Consider the following 18882-nt stretch of genomic DNA (forward strand, 5'->3'; position numbering starts at 1 on the left):
GCAGATGCAAAATCAAGTCAACTACTCCCAAAGTCAATCAATGGATAGACAAACAGTACAGAATATGATACCTAATATATAAAGAATGGAGGAGGAAGAAAAAGGAGGGGGAAAAAAAGAACCTTTAGGTTGTGTTTATAATAGCATATAAGAGAGTTAAACTAGACTGTTAGTAAGGGAATTACCCTTGAACCTTTGGTAACTAAGAATCTAAAGGTTGCAAAGGCAATAAATACATACCTATTGAAAATCACCCTAAATGTAAATGATCTGAATGCACCAATCAAAAGACATACAGTCACTGAATGGATAAAAAAAACCAGGCCCGTCTATATGCTGCCTACAAGAGAATCACTTCAAACCCAAAGACATACACAGTGAAAGTAAAGGGAAGGAAAAAGATATTTCATGCAACTAATAGGGAGAAAAAAGCAGGAGTTGCAGTACTTGTATCTGACAGAATAGACTTCAAAACAAAGAAAGTCACAAGAGACAAAGAAGGACATTACATAATGATAAAGGGATCAGTCCAATAAGGTGATATAACCATTATAAATATCAATGCACTGAATACAGGAGCACCTACATATGTGAAATGAATACAAACAGAATTAAAGGGGGAAATAGAATGCAATGCATTCATTTTAGGAGACTTCATCACTCCAAAGGACAAATCAATGAGACAGAAAATAAGTAAGGAGACAGAGGCATTGAACAATGCATTAGAACAGATGGATCTACCAGACATCTACAAAGCACTATCCAAAAAGAATAATATACATTCTTCTCAAGTGCACATGGAACATTTTCAAGAATAGATCATATACTAGGCAACAAAAAGAGTCTTGGTAAATTAAAAAAAATTGAAATTATACCACCGAGCTTCTCAGATCACAAAGGTATGAAACCAGAAATAAATTATGCAAAGAAAATGAAAAATCCCACAAACACATGGAGGCTTAATAACATGCTCCTAAATAATCAATGGATCAATGACTAAATAAAAGCAGAGATCAAGCAATACATGGAACAAATGAGAATAATGAACACTGCAAAATCTTCTGGGACACAGCAAAGGCCATGCAAAGAGGGAAGTATATTGCAATCCAGGCCTACCTCAGGAAAGAAGAACAATCCCATATGAACAGTCTAAGCTAACAATTAACAAAACTAGAAAAAGAACAAAAGAGGCCCAAAGTCAGTAAAAGGAGGGACATAATAAAGATTAGAGGAGAAATAAATAAAATCAAGAAGTATAAAACAATACAAAGAATCAATGAAAGCAGGAGCTGGTTCTTTGGGAAAATAACCAAATAGATAAACCACTAGCCAGACTTATCACGAAAAAAGGAGAGTCTACACACATAAAAAGAATCAGAAATGAGAAAGGAAAAATCAATATGGACAGCACAGTAATACAAAGAATGATTAGAGAATACTATGAAAAATAATATGCTAACAAACTGGATAACCTGGAAGAAATGGACATCTTTCTAGAAAAATACAACCTTCCAAGGCTGACACAGGAAGAAACAGAAAATCTGAACAGACCAATTACTAGCAAAGAAATTGAACTGGTAATCAAACTACCTAAGAGCAAAATGCCTGGTCAGATGGTTTCACTGCTGAATTTTATCAAACATTTAGTGAAGACCTAATACCCATCATCCTTAAAGTTTTCCAAAAATAGAAGGGGGAATATTCCCAAACTCATTCTATGAGGCCAGCATCACCCTAATACCAAAACCAGACAAAGACACCACAGAAAAAGAAAATTACAGACCAATATCCCTGAAGAACATGCATGCAAATATATGCAACAAAATATTAGCAAACAGAATTAAAAAATACATCAAAAAGCTCATCCATAATGATCAAGTAGGTATTCATTCCAGGGATGCAAGGATGGTACAACATTCGAAAACCCATCAACATCATCCACCACATCAACAAAAAGAAGGACAAAAACCACATGATCATGTCCATAGATGCTGAAAAAGCATTCGACAAAATTCAACATCCATTCATGATAAAAACTTCCAACAAAATGGGTATAGAGGGCAAGTACCTGAACATAATAATGGCCATATATGACAAACTCACAGCCAACATCATACTTAACAGCAAGAAGCTAAAAGCTTTTCCTTTGAGATTGGGAACGAGACAAGGTTGCCTACTCTCCCCACTTTTATTCAATATAGTTCTGGAGGTCCTAGCCACGGCAATCAGACAACACAAAGAAATAAAATGCATCCAGTTTGGCAAGGAAGATGTCAAACTGTCCCTGTTTGCAGATGACATGACATTGTAAATAAAAAACCCTAAAGACTCCACTCCAAAACTACTAGATCTAATATCAGAATTAAGCAAAGTTGTGGGATACAAAATTAATACACAGAAATCTGTTGCATTCCTATAAACTAATGATGAACTAGCAGAAAGAGAAATCAGGAAAACAATTCCATTCACAATTGCATCAAAAAGAATAAAATATCTAGGAATATATCTAACCAAGGAAGTGAAAGACCTATACTCTGAAAACTGCAAGAAACCCATGAGAGAAATAAAGGATGATACCAATAAATGGAAACACATTATTGTCATTTGTTACATATATTGCTTGATCTCTGCTTTTATTTGGTCATGAAATCGAATCTGCGCTCATGGATAGGAAGATTTAATATTGTCACAATGGACATCCTGCCTAAATCAATCTACAGATTCAATGCAATCCCTATCAAAATACCAACAGCATTCTTCAAGAAACTAGAGCAAATAGTTCTAAAATTTATATGGAACCACAAAAGACCCCAAATAGCAAAAGGAATCCTGAGTAGGAAGAATAAAGTGTGTGTGGGGGGGTTATGCTCCCTGACTTCAAGCTCTCCTACAAAGGCACAGTAATTAAGACAATTTGGTACTGGCACAGGAACAGACCTATAGACCAAAGGAACAGACTGGAGAGCCCAGATATAAACGCAAGCATATATGGTCAATTAATATATGATAAAGGAGTCATAGATATACAATGGGGAAATGAAAACCTCTTCAACAGCTGATGTTGGCAAAAATGGACAGCTACATGGAAGAGAATGAAACTGGATTATTGTGTAACCCCATACACAAAAGTAAACTCAAAAGGGATCAAAGACCTGAATGTAAGTCATGAAACCATAAAACTCTTAGAAGAAAACATAGGCAAAAATATCTTGAATATAAACATGGGCAGAGAGAGGATTAAAGATAGCAGTGTGAGAGGTGAGACAGAGGCTTCCTCCTAAAACTGTATATAATGTGAAAATAAAATTAATATGACTAACCCCAAAAGAGCAACAGGAAAGAGGGTTGCACCAAACTGCATACACCTGGATAAAAGAATAAACCTCACCGAACAGGTATGAAAGCCATGGCCTGGCTGGACACAAGCCCTTCCCCAACACCAGCTCACCGGTGGGAGGAAGAGAAATGGAATGGGGAGGGAGTGGAGGCATGGGACTGCTGAATACCTAACTCCTGAGATCTGCTCTGGGAGCATAAACCTATATTTTATGGTGCTTTCATGGTATTCTTATGATTAGGCAGTTGGAAAGCTAAAACAGGCAGAATACCTGGAGAGACTGAGATTCTAGACACTCATGGAAAGTAGGGATACATATCTGGCTGCTCTGGGACAAAAGAAAGGTGGGCAGTCTGAGAGACTTCCTAACAGCAAGAGTGCTGCTAAAGGGACAAGGATTCCACAGAGCTTACTGCTCAGGAGAAAGGAAAGGTAGACAAAATTGTCTGGACACACTCTGCCTAGCAGACTGAGAACTTTCTTGATCTTCAGACTCTGCAGCTTCCTGGCTGGCTACCCAGCTCCAAGTAACACCTCCATGTTATGCAGCCTACTGTATCTTTCTCCCAGCAAGCCCCACCTGGCTCACAAACTGGCAAACCCTACCCTGGCATTAGGTCAGCCAGAGGGCAGCCCCGTCAACAGCAACTACAAATGCAAAGCATAGAGGCTTATAACTGTGTGCTCGGCCCACTCGTTCTGGCAGGGGAGGCAGTCATAGCAGCTGGGAAGCAGGAAACAAGTCTTTCCTCCCTCCAGACATGAATACTGCTGCCCTGTGACCTCCAACATTGCTTCAGGGGCTGAGCAGCTCCAGAGAGTAGAGATTCTGGGAACTAGAGGGCACCATATACAAATATGAAATGCCAAAGAAACCTGGTTCAAAGTAAAATTATGAATACAACACCTCAGAAAGATTCAAATGAAATCAACCTCATGAATCTTCCTGAAAGGTATTTCAAAATGAAAATCATTAACATGCTCCTGGAGGTACAGAAAACTATTCAAGAACTCAGGAATGAATTCCAGTCAGAGATCCAATCATTGAAGAGCACAATGGAGGGTATTAAAAGTAGATTAGATATGGTGGAGAAGACAGTAAATGAAATAGAAATTAGAGAACAGGAATACAAAGATGAGGCACAGAGAGAAAAAAGAATCCCTAAGAATGAAAGAATATTGAGAGCACTGTGTGACCAATCCAAATGGAGCAATGTTTGCATTATAGGGGTACCAAAGAAGAGAGAGAAAAAGGGATAGAAAGTGTCTTTGAGGAGGTAATTGCTGAAAACTTCCCCAATCTGGGGAAGGAGATAGTCTCTCAGGCCATGGAGATGCACAAATATCCCAGCACAAGGGACCCAAGGAAGACAACACCAAGACATATAGTAATTAAAATTTCAAAATCAAGGATAAGGACAGACTATTAAAAGCAATCTGTGAGAGAAATTAGATCACACACAAAGGAAAGACCATCAGGCTATCACCAGACTTCTCAGCAGAAACCTTACAGGCCAGAAGGGAGTGGCATGATGTACTTAATGCAATGAAGCAGAAGAGCCTCAAACCAAGAATACTTTATCTGGAAAAATTATCATTTAAATTTGGAGGAGGGACTAAACAATTTCCAGATAAGCAAAAGCTGAGAGAAGTTACCTCCCACAAACCATCTCTACAGTGTATTTTGGGGGGACTGCTACAGATGGAAATGTTCCTAAGGTTTAATAACTGTCACCAGAGGTAATAAAACCACAGTAAAGAAAGCAGAACAGCTAATTACTAAGCAAATACAAAATTAAATAAACTTCCCCAAAGTCAATCAAGGGACAGACAAAGAGTACAGAATATGATACTAATATATAAAGAATGGAGGAGGAAGAAAAAGGAGAAGAAAAAAAGAACCTTTAGATTGTGTTTGTAATAGCATATTAAGTGAGTTAAATTAGACTCTTAGATGGTAAGGAAGTTAACCTTGATCCTTTGGTAACCACGAATCTAAAGCCTGCAATGGCAATAAGTACATACCTATCAATAATCACCCTAAATGTAAATGGACTGAATGCACCAATGAAAAGATATAGAGTCACTGAATGGATAATAAAAGGAGACCCATCTATATGCTGCCTACAAGAGACCCACTTTAAACCCAAAGACATACACAGATTAAAAGTGAAGGGATGGAAAAAGATATTTTATGCAACTAATAGGGAGGAAAAAGCAGGAGTTGCAGTACTTGTATCAGACAAAATAGATTTCAAAACAAATAAAATCACAAGAGACAAAGAAGGACATTACATAATGATTAGGGGGTCAATCCAACAAGAAGATATAACCATTATCAATATCTATGCACCCAACACAGGAGCACCTACATATGTGAAACAATACTAACAGAATTAAAAGGGGAGATATAGTGCAATGCATTCTTTCTAGGAGACTTCAACAGTCCACTCAGTCCAAAGACACTCAACCAGACAGAAAATAAGTAAGGAGACAGAGGTACTGGAGAATGCATTAGAACAGATGAACCTAACAGACGCCTACAGAATTCTACACCCAAAAGCAGCAGAATACACATTCTTCTCAAGTGTGTAGATCATATACTAGGCCACAAAAAGAGCCTCAGTAAATTCAAAAAGATTGAAATTGTACCAACCAGCTTCTCAGATCACAAAGGTATGAAGCTAGAAATAAATTATGCAAAGAACACAAAAATCCCACAAACACATAGAGGCTTAACAACATCAATGACCAAATAAAAACAGAGATCAAGCAATATATGGAGGCAAATGAGAACAATAGTTCAACACCACAAAAATCTGTGGGATGCAGTGAAGGCCATGCTAACAGAAAAGTATATGGCAATACAGGCCTACCTCAGGAAAGAAGAACAATCCCATATGAAAACTCTAAACTCCCAATTAATGAAACTAGAAAAAAAAAGAACAAAAGAGGCCCAAAGTCAGTAGAAAGAGGGATAATAAAGATTAGAGGAGAAATAAATAAAATCAAGAAGTATAAAACAATAGAAAGAATCAATGAAAGCAGGAGCTGGTTCTTTGGGAAAATAAACAAAATAGATAAACCCCTAGCCAGACTTATCAAGAAAAAAAGAGAGTCTGCACACATAAACAGAATCAGAATTGAGGAAGGAAAAATCACTATGGACATCACAGAAATACAAAGAATGATTAGAGAGTACTATGAAAAATTATATGGTAACAAACTGGATAACCTGGAAGGAATGGACAACTTTCTAGAAAAATACAACCTTCCAAGGCTGATCCAGAAAGTAGCAGAAAATCTGAATAGACCAATTACCAGCAATGAAATTGAATTGGTAATCAAAACACTACCCAAAAACAAAACCACTGGACCAGAAGGCTTCACTGCTGAATTTTTTCAAATATTTAGTAAAAACCTAATGCCCATCTTCCTTAAAGTTTTCCAAAGAGTAGAGGAAGAGGGGATACTTCCAAACTCATTCTATGAGGCCAGCATCACCCTAATACCAAAACCAGACAAAGACACCACAAAAAAAAGAAAATTACACACCAATATCCCTGATGAACATGATGCAAATATATGCAACAAAATATTAGCAAACAGAATTCAAAAGTACATAAAAAAGATAATCCATTATGACTAAGTAGGTATTCATTCCAGGGATGCAAGGATGGTACAACATTAAAAAATCCATCAACATCATCCACCACATTAACAGAAAGAAGCCCCAAAACCACATGATCATGTCCATAGATGCTGAAAAAGCATTTGTGAAAATTCAACAGCCATTCATGATAAAAACTCTCAACCAAATGGGTACAGAGGGCAAGTACCTCAACATAATAAAGGCCATATATGACAAACTCACACCCAACATTATACTTAAAAAGAACTGAAAGCTTTTCCTTTAAGATTGGGAACAAGACAAGGATGCCCACTCTCCCCACTTCTATTCAACATAGTTCTGGAGGTCCTAGCCACGGCAATCAGACAACACAAAGAAATAAAATGCATCCAGTTTGGCAAGGAAGATGTCAAACTGTCCCTGTTTGCAGATGACATGACATTGTAAATAAAAAACCCTAAAGACTCCACTCCAAAACTACTAGATCTAATATCTGAATTAAGCAAAGTTGTGGGATACAAAATTAATACACTGAAATCTGTTGCATTCCTATACACTAACAATGAACTAGCAGAAAGAGAAATCAGGAAAACAATTCCATTCGCAGTTGCATCAAAAAGAATAAAATACCTAGGAATAAACTTAACCAAGGAAGTGAAAGACCTATACTAAGAAAACTATAAGACACTCATGAGAGAAATTAAAGAAGATACCAATAAATGAAAACACATCCTGTGCTCATGGATAGGAAGATTTAATATTGTCAAAATGGCCATTGTATCTAAATCAATCTACGGATTCAATGCATTTCCTATCAAAATACCAATAGCATTCTTCAACGAACTACAGCAAATCATTCTAAAATTCATATGGAACCACAAAAGACCCCGAATAGCCAAAGCAATCCAGAGAAGAAAGAATAAAGCTGGGGGTATTATGCTACCCCACTTCAAGCTCTACTACAAAATTACAGTAATGAAGACAATTTGGTACTCGCACAAGAACAGAACCATAGACTAATGGAACAGACTAGAGAGCCCTGATATAAACCGAACCATATATGTTCAAATAGTATACAATAAAGGAGCCATGGACATACAATGGGGAAATGACAGCCTCTTCAACAACTGGTGTTGGCAAAACTGGACAGCTACATGCAAAAGAATGAAACTGGATTATTGTTTAATCTCATACACAAACATAAACTCAAAATGGATCAAAGACCTTGATGTAAGTCATTAAACCATAAAACTCTTAGAAGACAACATAGGCAAACATCTCCTGAATATAAGCATGAGCAACTTCTTTCTGAACACATCTCCTTGAGCAAGGGAAAGAAAAGCAAAAATGAACACATGGGACTACATCAAACTAAAACTTTCTGTATGGCAAAGGGCACCAACAACAGAAGAAAAAGGCATCCTACAGTATGTGAGAATAAATTTGTAAATGACATATTGGACAAGGGGTTAACATCCAAAATATATAAACAACTCACACACCTCAACACCAAAAAAGCAGATAACCTGATTAAAAAATTGGCAGAGGATATGAAGAGACAATTCTCCAAAGAAGAAATTTATATGGGCAACAGACACATGAGAAGATGCTCCACATCATTTATCATCAGGGAAATGCAAATTAAAACCATAATGAGATGTCACCTCACATCACTAAGGATAGCCAGCATCGAAAAGACTAAGAACAACAAATGCCGGTGAGGATGCGGAGAAAGGGGAACCCTCCTACACTGCTGGTGGGAATGTAAGCTAGTTCAACTATTGTGGATAGCAATATGGAGGTTCCTCAAAAAACTACAAATAGAAATACCATTTCACCCAGGAATCCCACTCCTTGGAATTTACCCAAAGAATACAACTTCTCAGACTGAAAAACACATATGCACCCCTATGTTTATCGCAGCACTATTTACAAAGCCGGGTATGGAAGCAACCTAAGTGTCCATCAGTAGATGAATGGATAAAGAAGAAGTGGTACATATACACAGTGGAATACTATTCAGCTATAAGAAAGAAACAAATCCTACCATTTGCAACAACATGGATAGAGCTGGAGGATATTCTGCTCAGTGAAATAAGCCAGGTGGAGAAAGAGAAGCACCAAATGATTTCCCTCATTTGTGTAGTATAACAACGAAGCAAAACTGAAGGAACAAAATAGCAACAGACTGACAGACCCCTAGAAGGGACAAGTAGTTACCAAAGGGGAAGGGTGGGGTAGGGTTGGTCTGGAGGGAGGGAGATGAGGATTGAGGGGTATTATGTTTAGTACACATGGTGTGGGGGGTCAAGGGGAATACAGTGTAGCACAGAGAAGGCAAACAGTGAATCTGTGGCATCTTACTACACTGACAGTGACTGCATTGGGGTATGGCTGGGCACTTGATAATATGGGTAAATGTAGTAACCACATTGTTCTTTCATGTTAAACCTTCATAAGAGTGTATATCAATAAAACCTTAATAAAAAATTAAAAATAAATAAACATGATCAACTTTTTCCTGAATGCATCTCCTCAGGCAAGGGAAACAAAATAAAAAATGAACAAATGGGACTACATCGTGCTAAAAAGGTTCTGTACAGCAAAGGACACCATTGGCAGAACAAAAAGGCCTCCTACAGTATGGGAGAATACATTTGTAAATGACATATCCGACAAGGGGTTAACATCAAAAATATATAAAGAACTCACATGCCTCAACACCCAAAAAGCATATAACCCTATTAAAAAAATGGATGGAGGATATGGACAGACTATTCTCCAAAGAAGAAATTCAGATGGCCAACAGGCACATGAAAAGATGCTCCACATCCCTAATAATCAGTGAAATACAAATTGCTTCTTCCATCTCTTGTCTATTGTAAGTAATGCTGCAATGAACATAGGTGTGCAGGTGTCTGAGATTTTGCTACCAATTCTTTCAGATATATACCCAGAAATGAAATTACTAGGTTGTGTGCTATTTCCAATTTTGTTTTTTGAGAAATCTCCATACTGCTTTCCTTTGTGGCTGCAACAATTTACATTCCCACCAACAGTGAATGAGGGTTCACATTTTTCCATATTCTTGTCAACACTTCCTATTTCTTGTTCTCTTAAAAAATTTTTTTTTATAGTAGTCATTCTGACTAGTGTGAGGTTATATTCTCACAGTGGTTTTGATTTGCATTTCCCTGATGATTAGTGATGTTGAGCATCTTTTTATGTAGTTATCTGTATGTCTTCTTTGGAGATGGTTTATTCAAATTCTCTACCATTTTTCAAATGGATTTCTTTTATGTTGAATTGTATGTTTTTATGTTGAATTAATATATTTTTGGATATTAGTCCCTTACCAGATATATCATTTGCAAATATCTTCTCCCATACATTAGATTGTCTTTTCATTTTGTTGATGGTTTCCTTTGCTGTGCAAAAGCTTTTTAGTTTGATGTAGTCCAATTTGTTTATTTTTGCTTTTGTTTTCCTTCACTGGGGATATATATCTCCCTCAAAATTACTAAAGCTGATGTTCAAAAGTTTACTGCCTATGTTTTCTTCCAGGAGTCTTATAGTTTCAAGTCTTATATTTATGTCCTTAATCCATTCTGAGGTTTTTTTTTTTTGGTGTGTGTGTATGGTATAAGACAGTGATCCAGTTTCATTCTTTTGCATGTAGCTGTCCAGTTTTCCCAACATCTATGGAAGAGACTTTTGCCCCATTGTATATTATTGTCTCCTTTGTCATGTTAATGACATTGCTAATCAATTAACTGGCCATACAGGCATGGTCTTCGTGGCTTGCTATTCTGTTCCATGGATCTATGTGCCTATTTTTGTGCCCGTATCATACTCTTTTGATTACCATAGCTTTGTAGTGTAGTTTGAAGTTGGGGAGTGTGACACCTCTAGCTTTGTTGATTCTCAAGATTGCTTTGGCTATTCAGGGTCTGTTGTGATTCCATACAAAATTTAGGATTATTTGCTCTAGTTCTGTGAAAAATGCCATTGGTCTTTTAGTGGGGATTGCAATGTATCTGTAGATTGCCTTGGGCAGTATGGCCATTTTTAATAATATTAATTCTTGTAATCCATGAGCATGAAATATCATTCCATTTATTTGTGTTGTATTTAATTTCTTTCATCAATATCTTTTAGTTTTCAGAATATAGGTCTTTTACCTTCTTGGTTAAATTTATTCTTACATATTTTATTCTTTTTGATGCAATTATAAATGGGACTGTTTTCTTCATTTCTCTTTGTGCTAGTTCATTATTAATATATATAGAAATGCAACATATTTCTGTGCATGGATTTTGTACCCTGTGACTTTTACTAATTCATTTATTAGGTCTGTTTTTTGGTAGAGTCCTTAAGGTTTTCTTTTTTTTTTTTAACTTTTTAAATCATGTGTTTATTTACCTTATTTTTAAAATATATAAATTTTGAAAATATGTCAAGATTGTATAATAACGACTTTTTATAAAAACTTCCAGTTCCACAAACCATCGAATAATTCATCCCTGATAACAGAGACAATGCGGGATGTGACAGTGGTGGGGCGGGGGTGGGTAGTGCAAGCTCTAAGACAAAGTTAGCTAAGGCGGGGACACCTCAGTGTGAGTTGAGCTATAATAAGAACTTAATCACGGAGTATCTACTACAGGCATCTTTCTTCGCATTTAAATTACTCTTCCATTTCTTCTTTAAGCCTTTCATCTATCTCTAGCTCCTGAATAAGCCCTCATCATAAACACCCATTCATTTTGTTTTTTTTCCTCCCTTTTGCCCACTTTTGCATAACAGAGATTGTGCTTCAGCAAACTACCAACTTCTGCAGAAAATCAAAATGCAATCAAAGATAAAAGATTACCAAATTTAAAACTTCAGTACTCTAAAAAATGCGTGATTTAATCATCAGTTGCCCAAAAGCATTCTTTGTTTCTTTTCCAGGATGATGATGATTCTTCATACATTTCCTTTTTACATATGGGTACCTTGGCTTTTAAAGTCTCAATGGCAAAGCTCACAGATTCAAGGGATGCAGTCCTGTGGGCTGAGAATATATCAATGATAATGCTTGCTTCTGACACTGGAACTAAGCCAGGTCTATGGAACACTGCTATGTGTTTGACTGGCCATTTCTGCCTAATATCACTACAAATTTTTCTGACTTCATTTTCTGCCATTGGTAGATACGCTTCATGTTCTAAGCTTATGACTTTTTTCCCTTCAAAGTTATTTCTTGTGGTCCCTACAAATAGGGATATTGCACCACAGAGTGGAGAAATCACCAACTGTGAGACTTCATTGACTGAGAGTTTGTCTGCAGTGAATTTTATTATATCTATAGATTTCTCTTCAACTTCATTCATATATTTCCCAGGTGGCTCAAAAGCACTAACCTCTACTAATGGGAGGGATAATGACAATTTCATCTCCTGATTGAAGCTGGAGGAGTTGATCTCCAAGCTTGACATATTCTTGACGAACAGCAAATATCACTTGATTTCTAATATCAGCCAATTCAGGATGTCGCGTTTCTATCTCATTCCAAAGATGCAACGCTTTTATTTCTCGTGGCACAGAAATGGTCTCTGAGTGAATTCCTGCTATTTCAGCACGTTTTACAAAACACAATACTTGAACCTGGCATCGTGGGACCATCCCACCGGTATCTCTGGTTGATTTCCTGGCCCTTAGGGTTTTCTATATATAGTATCATGTCATCTGAAAATAATAGCAATTTTACTTCTTCCTTACCAATTTAGATGTCTTTTATTTCTTTTTCTTGCCTCATTGCTGTAGCTAGGAGTTCTAGTACTATGTTGAATTAAAGTGATGGGAGTGGGAATCCTTGTCTTTTTCCTGATCTTAGAGGAAAAACTTTCAGCTTTTCACCATCAAGTATGATTTTAGCTGTGGGTTTTTCAAATATGTTCTGTATCATATTGAGGTGTGTTCCCTTTATACCCATTTTGTTGAGAGTTTTTGTCATGAATGGATGTTGAATTTTGTCAAATGCCTTTTCTGCATCTATCAAGATGATCACATGGTTTATATCCCTCTTTACGTTATTGTGGTGTGTAACATGTCAACTGATATGTGGACGCTACATTTCTAATGTATTTGGGTAATGCTAATGTTGCTGTCCAAAGAACATACACTTTATATAGCAAGAAATTCTTTATTAGAAAAATTCAGAAAACTAAGTTTTCAAAGAGCAAAAGATAGAATAGATTACCGTAAAAGAGGAATTAAAAGTTAGTTTGACAAGTGATTCCTCTTGGGTAAAATTAATGCAAAGAGCTAACAGTGATATCTTTAAAGTATTGTGGGAAAATAATTTGAACCTAAAATTCAATAGTAAGCCATATATAAGTCATTTCTAGACCTTAAAGGATGCAGTTTATCATTCAGTGATCAGTTTTAAAAGAACTAGAAGATCAACTCATCATAGAAGAAAGTTTATTATAAAAGTAAGGACATAAAAAGTAAAAGGATATAGGCAGTATAATGTAGACATTAAGAATAAATTCTCAAGGCATAGCCAAAGTTCTGGATCCATCAGTTAGTTATCGACCTTAGGAAAACCATGTAATATCTCCTTGCCTCAGTTTGTATGTTAAAAACAATGAGGATAATAATAGTATCTACTTCACAGGGCTGTTGTGAAGATTAAATAAATTGATAATTATCAGGTACTTCACAAAGTGCCTGGCACATGGCAAAGACAATATGAATTGTTTGCTACTACTATAATTCTTATGATGATCATTATAAGAAACTACTATGACCAGTAAAACTCATTGCTAAATCTTTAGAAGTGTTCACTGTAAAGAAAACTTAAAAATAATCTTAGACTAGAATTCGAGATTGTACCAGCTGGGACGAAGGAATATATGAGGAAGTGGAGAAAAGTGAAAACATGATGTAAATTTACATATATGTTTTTCCAAAATTATAGGCAATCAGTAGGAGAATGAGTTTATAATTTCTGAAATTAAAACAATAAACAAAAGTGGAACAGAGAAAGTACTTTGTTTCTAAGAAAGTAATTTTAGGGAGGGGCGGAAGATGGCGGTGTGAGTAGAGCAGCGGAAATCTCCTCCCAAAACCACATATATCTATGAAAATATAACAAAGACAACCATTCCTAGAATAAAGACCAGAGGACACAGGACAATATCCAAACCACATCCACACCTGAGAGAACCCAGCGCCTCGTGAAGGGGGTAAGATACAAGCCCTGGCCTGGCGGGAGCTGAGTGCCCATCCCCCCAGCTCCCGGCAGGAGAAGAGAAGGCAGAGCGGGAGGGAGAGGGAGCCCAGGACTGCTGAACACCCAGCCCCAGCCATCCGGGCCAGAGTGCAGACACAGTACGTGCCCAAGGGGCCCTGGATGCTAGGGAAACAGGGCAGCAAGAACAGTGAGTGGGCACCAGAGGCCGGGTGCTTGAGGACATAAGAAAAGCGGGTGACCATTTTTTTTTCTTTTTTTTTTTTTGCTGTTTTGTTTTGGCAAGCGCTTTTTGGAAGTCTTAAAGGGATAGGGCCCCCAATACTAGGGAAACAGGGCAGCAAGACTGGTGAGCAGATGCCTGAGGCTGGCGCCGGAGAATAAAGAAAAACGAGCGGCCACTTTTTTTTTTTTAATTTAAATTTTTTTTGTGTGTGGTCATTGTTTTGTTTTGGCGGGTGCTTTTTGGAAGTCTTAAAGGGGCAGCGCAGGACACTTAATCCAGAGGTAGGGAATCCAGGGATCTCTGGGCACCCTAACCCCTGGGCTGCAGGGAGCAGGGAGGCCCCTTAAGGAGATAAATAGCCTCCAGGCCGCTCCCCCTCCAACGCGACTCCACCACTTTGGAGGAGCAGCCCAAACCAGGCCACGCACACAGCAACAGCGGAGATAAACTCAATAGCAGCCAGGCAGGAAGCAGAAACCCTGTCTGCGCGCAGCAGCCCAGCACAAGCCACTAGAGGTTGCTGTTATCCCAGGAGAGCAGGGCCACAAACCAACAAGAAGGGACGTTCTTCCAGCCGTCACTCATCCCAGCTCTGCAAACTATTCCTATCACCATGAAAAGGCAAAGCTACAGGCAGACAAAGATCACAGAGACAACACCAGAGAAGGAGACAGACCTAACCAGCCTTCCTGACAAAGAATTCAAAATAAGAATCATAAACATGCTGACAGAGATGCAGAGAAATACGCAAGAGAAATGGGATGAAGTCTGGAGGGAGATCACAGATGCCAGAAAGGAGATCGCAGAAATGAAACAAACTCTGGAAGGGTTTATAAGCAGAATGGATAGAATGCAAGAGGCCATTGATGGAATTGAAATCAGAGAACAGGAACGCATAGAAGCTGACATAGAGAGAGATAAAAGGATCTCCAGGAATGAAACAATGTTAAGAGAACTGTGTGACCAATTCAAAAGGAACAATATCCATATTATAGGGGTCTCAGAAGAAGAAGAGAGAAGAAAAGAGATGGAAAGTATCTTAGGAGAAATAATTGCTGAAAACTTCCCCAAACTGGGTGAGGAAATAATCGAACAGACCACGGAAATACACAGAACTCCCAACAGAAAGGATCCAAGGAGGACAACACCAAGACACATAATAATTAAAATGGCAAAGATCAAGGACAAAGAAAGAGTTTTAAAGGCAGCTAGAGAGAAAAAGGTCACCTATAAAGGAAAACCCATCAGGCTAACATCAGACTTCTCGACAGAAACCCTACAGGCCAGAAGAGAATGGCATGATATATTTAATACAATGAAACAGAAGGGCCTTGAACCAAGGATACTGTATCCAGCACTACTGTCATTCAAATATGACGGTGGGATTAAACAATTCCCAGACAAACAAAAGCTGAGGGAATTTGCTTCCCACAAACCACCTCTACAGAACATCTTACAGGGACTGCTCTAGATGGGATCACTCCTAGAAAGAGCACAGCACAAAACACCCAACATATGAAGAATCGAGGAGGAGGAATAAGAAGGGAGAGAAGAAAAGAATATCCAGACAGTGTATATAACACCTCAATAAGCGAGCTAAGTTAGGCAGTAAGATACTAAAGAGGCTAACCTTGAACCTTTGGTAACCACAAATTTAAAGCCTGCAATGGCAATAAGTACATATCTTTCAATAGTCACCCTAAATGTAAATGGGCTGAATGCACCAATCAAAAGACATAGAGTAATAGAATGGATAAAAAAGCAAGATCCATCTATATGCTGCTTACAAGAAACTCACCTCAAACCCAAAGACATGTACAGACTAAAAGTGAAGGGATGGAAAAACATATTTCAAGCAAACAACAGCGAGAAGAAAGCAGGGGTTGCAGTACTAACATCAGACAAAATAGACTTCAAAACAAAGAAAGTAACAAGAGATAAAGAAGGACACTACATAATGATAAAGGGCTCAGTCCAACAAGAGGATATAACCATTCTAAATATATATGCACTCAACACAGGAGCACCAGCATATGTGAAACAAATACTAACAGAACTAAAGGGGGAAATAGACTGCAATGCATTCATTCTAGGAGACTTCAACACACCACTCACCCCAAAGGATAGATCCACTGGGCAGAAAATAATTAAGGACACAGAAGCACTGAACAACCCAGTAGAGCAGATGGACCTAATAGACATCTATAGAACTCTACATCCAAAAGCAAAAGGATACACATTCTTCTCAAGTGCACATGGAACATTCTCCAGAATAGACCACATACTAGGCCACAAAAAGAGCCTCAGAAAATTCCAAAAGATTGAAATCCTACCAACCAACTTTTCAGACCACAAAGGCATAAAACTAAAAATAAACTGTACAAAGAAAGCAAAGAGGCTCACAAACACATGGAGGCTTAACAACACGCTCCTAAATAATCAATGGATCAATGACCAAATCAAAATGGAGATCCAGCAATATATGGAAACAAATGACAACAACAACACTAAGCCCCAACTTCTGTGGGACACAGCAAAAGCAGTCTTAAGAGGAAAGTATATAGCAATCCAAGCATATTTAAAAAAGGAAGAACAATCCCAAATGAATGATCTACTGTCACAATTATCGAAATTGGAAAAAAAGAACAAATGAGGCCTTAGGTCAGCAGAAGGAGGGACATAATAAAGATCAGAGAAGAAATAAATAAAATTGAGAAGAATAAAACAATAGCAAAAATCAATGAAACCAAGAGCTGGTTCTTCAAGAAAATAAACAAAATAGATAAGCCTCTAGCCAGACTTATTAAGAAGAAAAGAGAGTCAACACAAATCAACAGTATCAGAAACGAGAAAGGAAAAATCACGACGGACCCCACAGAAATACAAAGAATTATTAGAGAATACTATGAAAACCTATATGCTAACAAGCTGGGAAACCTAGGAGAAATGGACAACTTCCTAGAAAAATACAACCTTCCACGATTGACCCAGAAAGAAACAAAAAATCTAAACAGACCAATTACCAGCAATGAAATTGAAGCGGTAATCAAAAAACTACCAAAGAAAAAAACCCCCGGGCCAGAAGGATTTACCTTGGAATTTTATCAGACATACAGGGAAGACATAATACCCATTCTCCTTAGAGTTTTCCAAAAAATAGAGGAGGAGGGGATACTCCCAAACTCATTCTATGAAGCCAACATCACCCTAATATCAAAACCAGGCAAAGACCCCACCAAAAAAGAAAACTACAGACCAATATCCCTGATGAACGTAGATGCAAAAATACTCAACAAAATATTAGCAAACCGAATTCAAAAATACATCAAAAGGATCATACACCATGACCAAGTGGGATTCATCCCAGGGATGCAAGGATGGTACAACATTCGAAAGTCCAACAACATCATCCACCACATCAACAAAAAGAAAGACAAAAACCACATGATCATCTCCATAGTTGCTGAAAAAGCATTTGACAAAGTTCAACATCCATTCATGATAAAAACTCTCAGCAAAATGGGAATAGAGGGGAAGTACCTCAACATAATAAAGGCCATCTATGATAAACCCACAGCCAACATTATATTGAACAGCGAGAAGCTGAAAGCATTTCCTCTGAGATCGGGAACTAGACAGGGATGCCCACTCTCTCCACTGTTATTTAACATAGTACTGGAGGTCCTAGCCACGGCAATCAGACAAAACAAAGAAATACAAGGAATCCAGATTGGTAAAGAAGAAGTCAAACTGTCAGTATTTGCAGATGACATTATAAAAAACCCTAAAGAATCCACCCCAAAACTACTAGAACTGATATCGGAATACAGCAAAGTTGCAGGATACAAAATCAACACACAGAAATCTGTGGCTTTCCTATACACTAACAATGAACCAACAGAAAGAGAAATCAGGAAAACAACTCCATTCACAATTGCATAAAAAAAAATAAAATACCTAGGAATAAACCTAACCAAGGAAGTGAAAGACCTATACTCTGAAAACTACAAGTCACTCTTAAGAGAAATTAAAGGGGACACTAACAGATGGAAATTCATCCCATGTTCGTGGCTAGGAAGAATTAATATAGTCAAAATGGCCATCCTGCCCAAAGCAATATACAGATTTGATGCAATCCCTATGAAACTACCAGCAACATTCTTCAATGAACTGGAACAAATAATTCAAAAATTCATATGGAAACACCAAAGACCCCGAATAGCCAAAGCAATCCTGAGAAAGAAGAATAAAGTAGGGGGGATCTCAGTCCCCAACTTCAAGCTCTACTATAAAGCCATAGTAATCAAGACAATCTGGTACTGGCACAAGAGCAGAGCCACAGACCAATGGATCAGACTAGAGAATCCAGACATTAACCCAGACATATATGGTCAATTAATATTTGACAAAGGAGCCATGGATATACAATGGCGAAATGACAGTCTCTT

The 18882-nt window shown here is 37.7% G+C and overlaps 2 protein-coding genes across 2 annotated transcripts in view; both read right to left on the minus strand.

The window, feature by feature from the left end:
• SLC9B1 (solute carrier family 9 member B1) overlaps positions 1 to 18882 on the minus strand; it is a gene marked incomplete at its 5' end in the record, with an annotated part of 67533 nt that overhangs the window by 32703 nt on the left and 15948 nt on the right. The window lies entirely within an intron of this gene.
• On the minus strand, positions 12229 to 12660 carry LOC118909078 (molybdopterin synthase sulfur carrier subunit-like). Its single transcript, XM_036879203.2, has one exon. It carries the CDS (start codon positions 12633 to 12635, stop codon positions 12369 to 12371), a length of 267 nt encoding a protein of 88 aa, XP_036735098.2. The 5' UTR covers positions 12636 to 12660; the 3' UTR covers positions 12229 to 12368.

The sequence above is a fragment of the Manis pentadactyla genome, chromosome 5 (genome assembly GCF_030020395.1).
Source record: "Manis pentadactyla isolate mManPen7 chromosome 5, mManPen7.hap1, whole genome shotgun sequence".
Lineage (NCBI taxonomy): Eukaryota > Metazoa > Chordata > Mammalia > Pholidota > Manidae > Manis > Manis pentadactyla.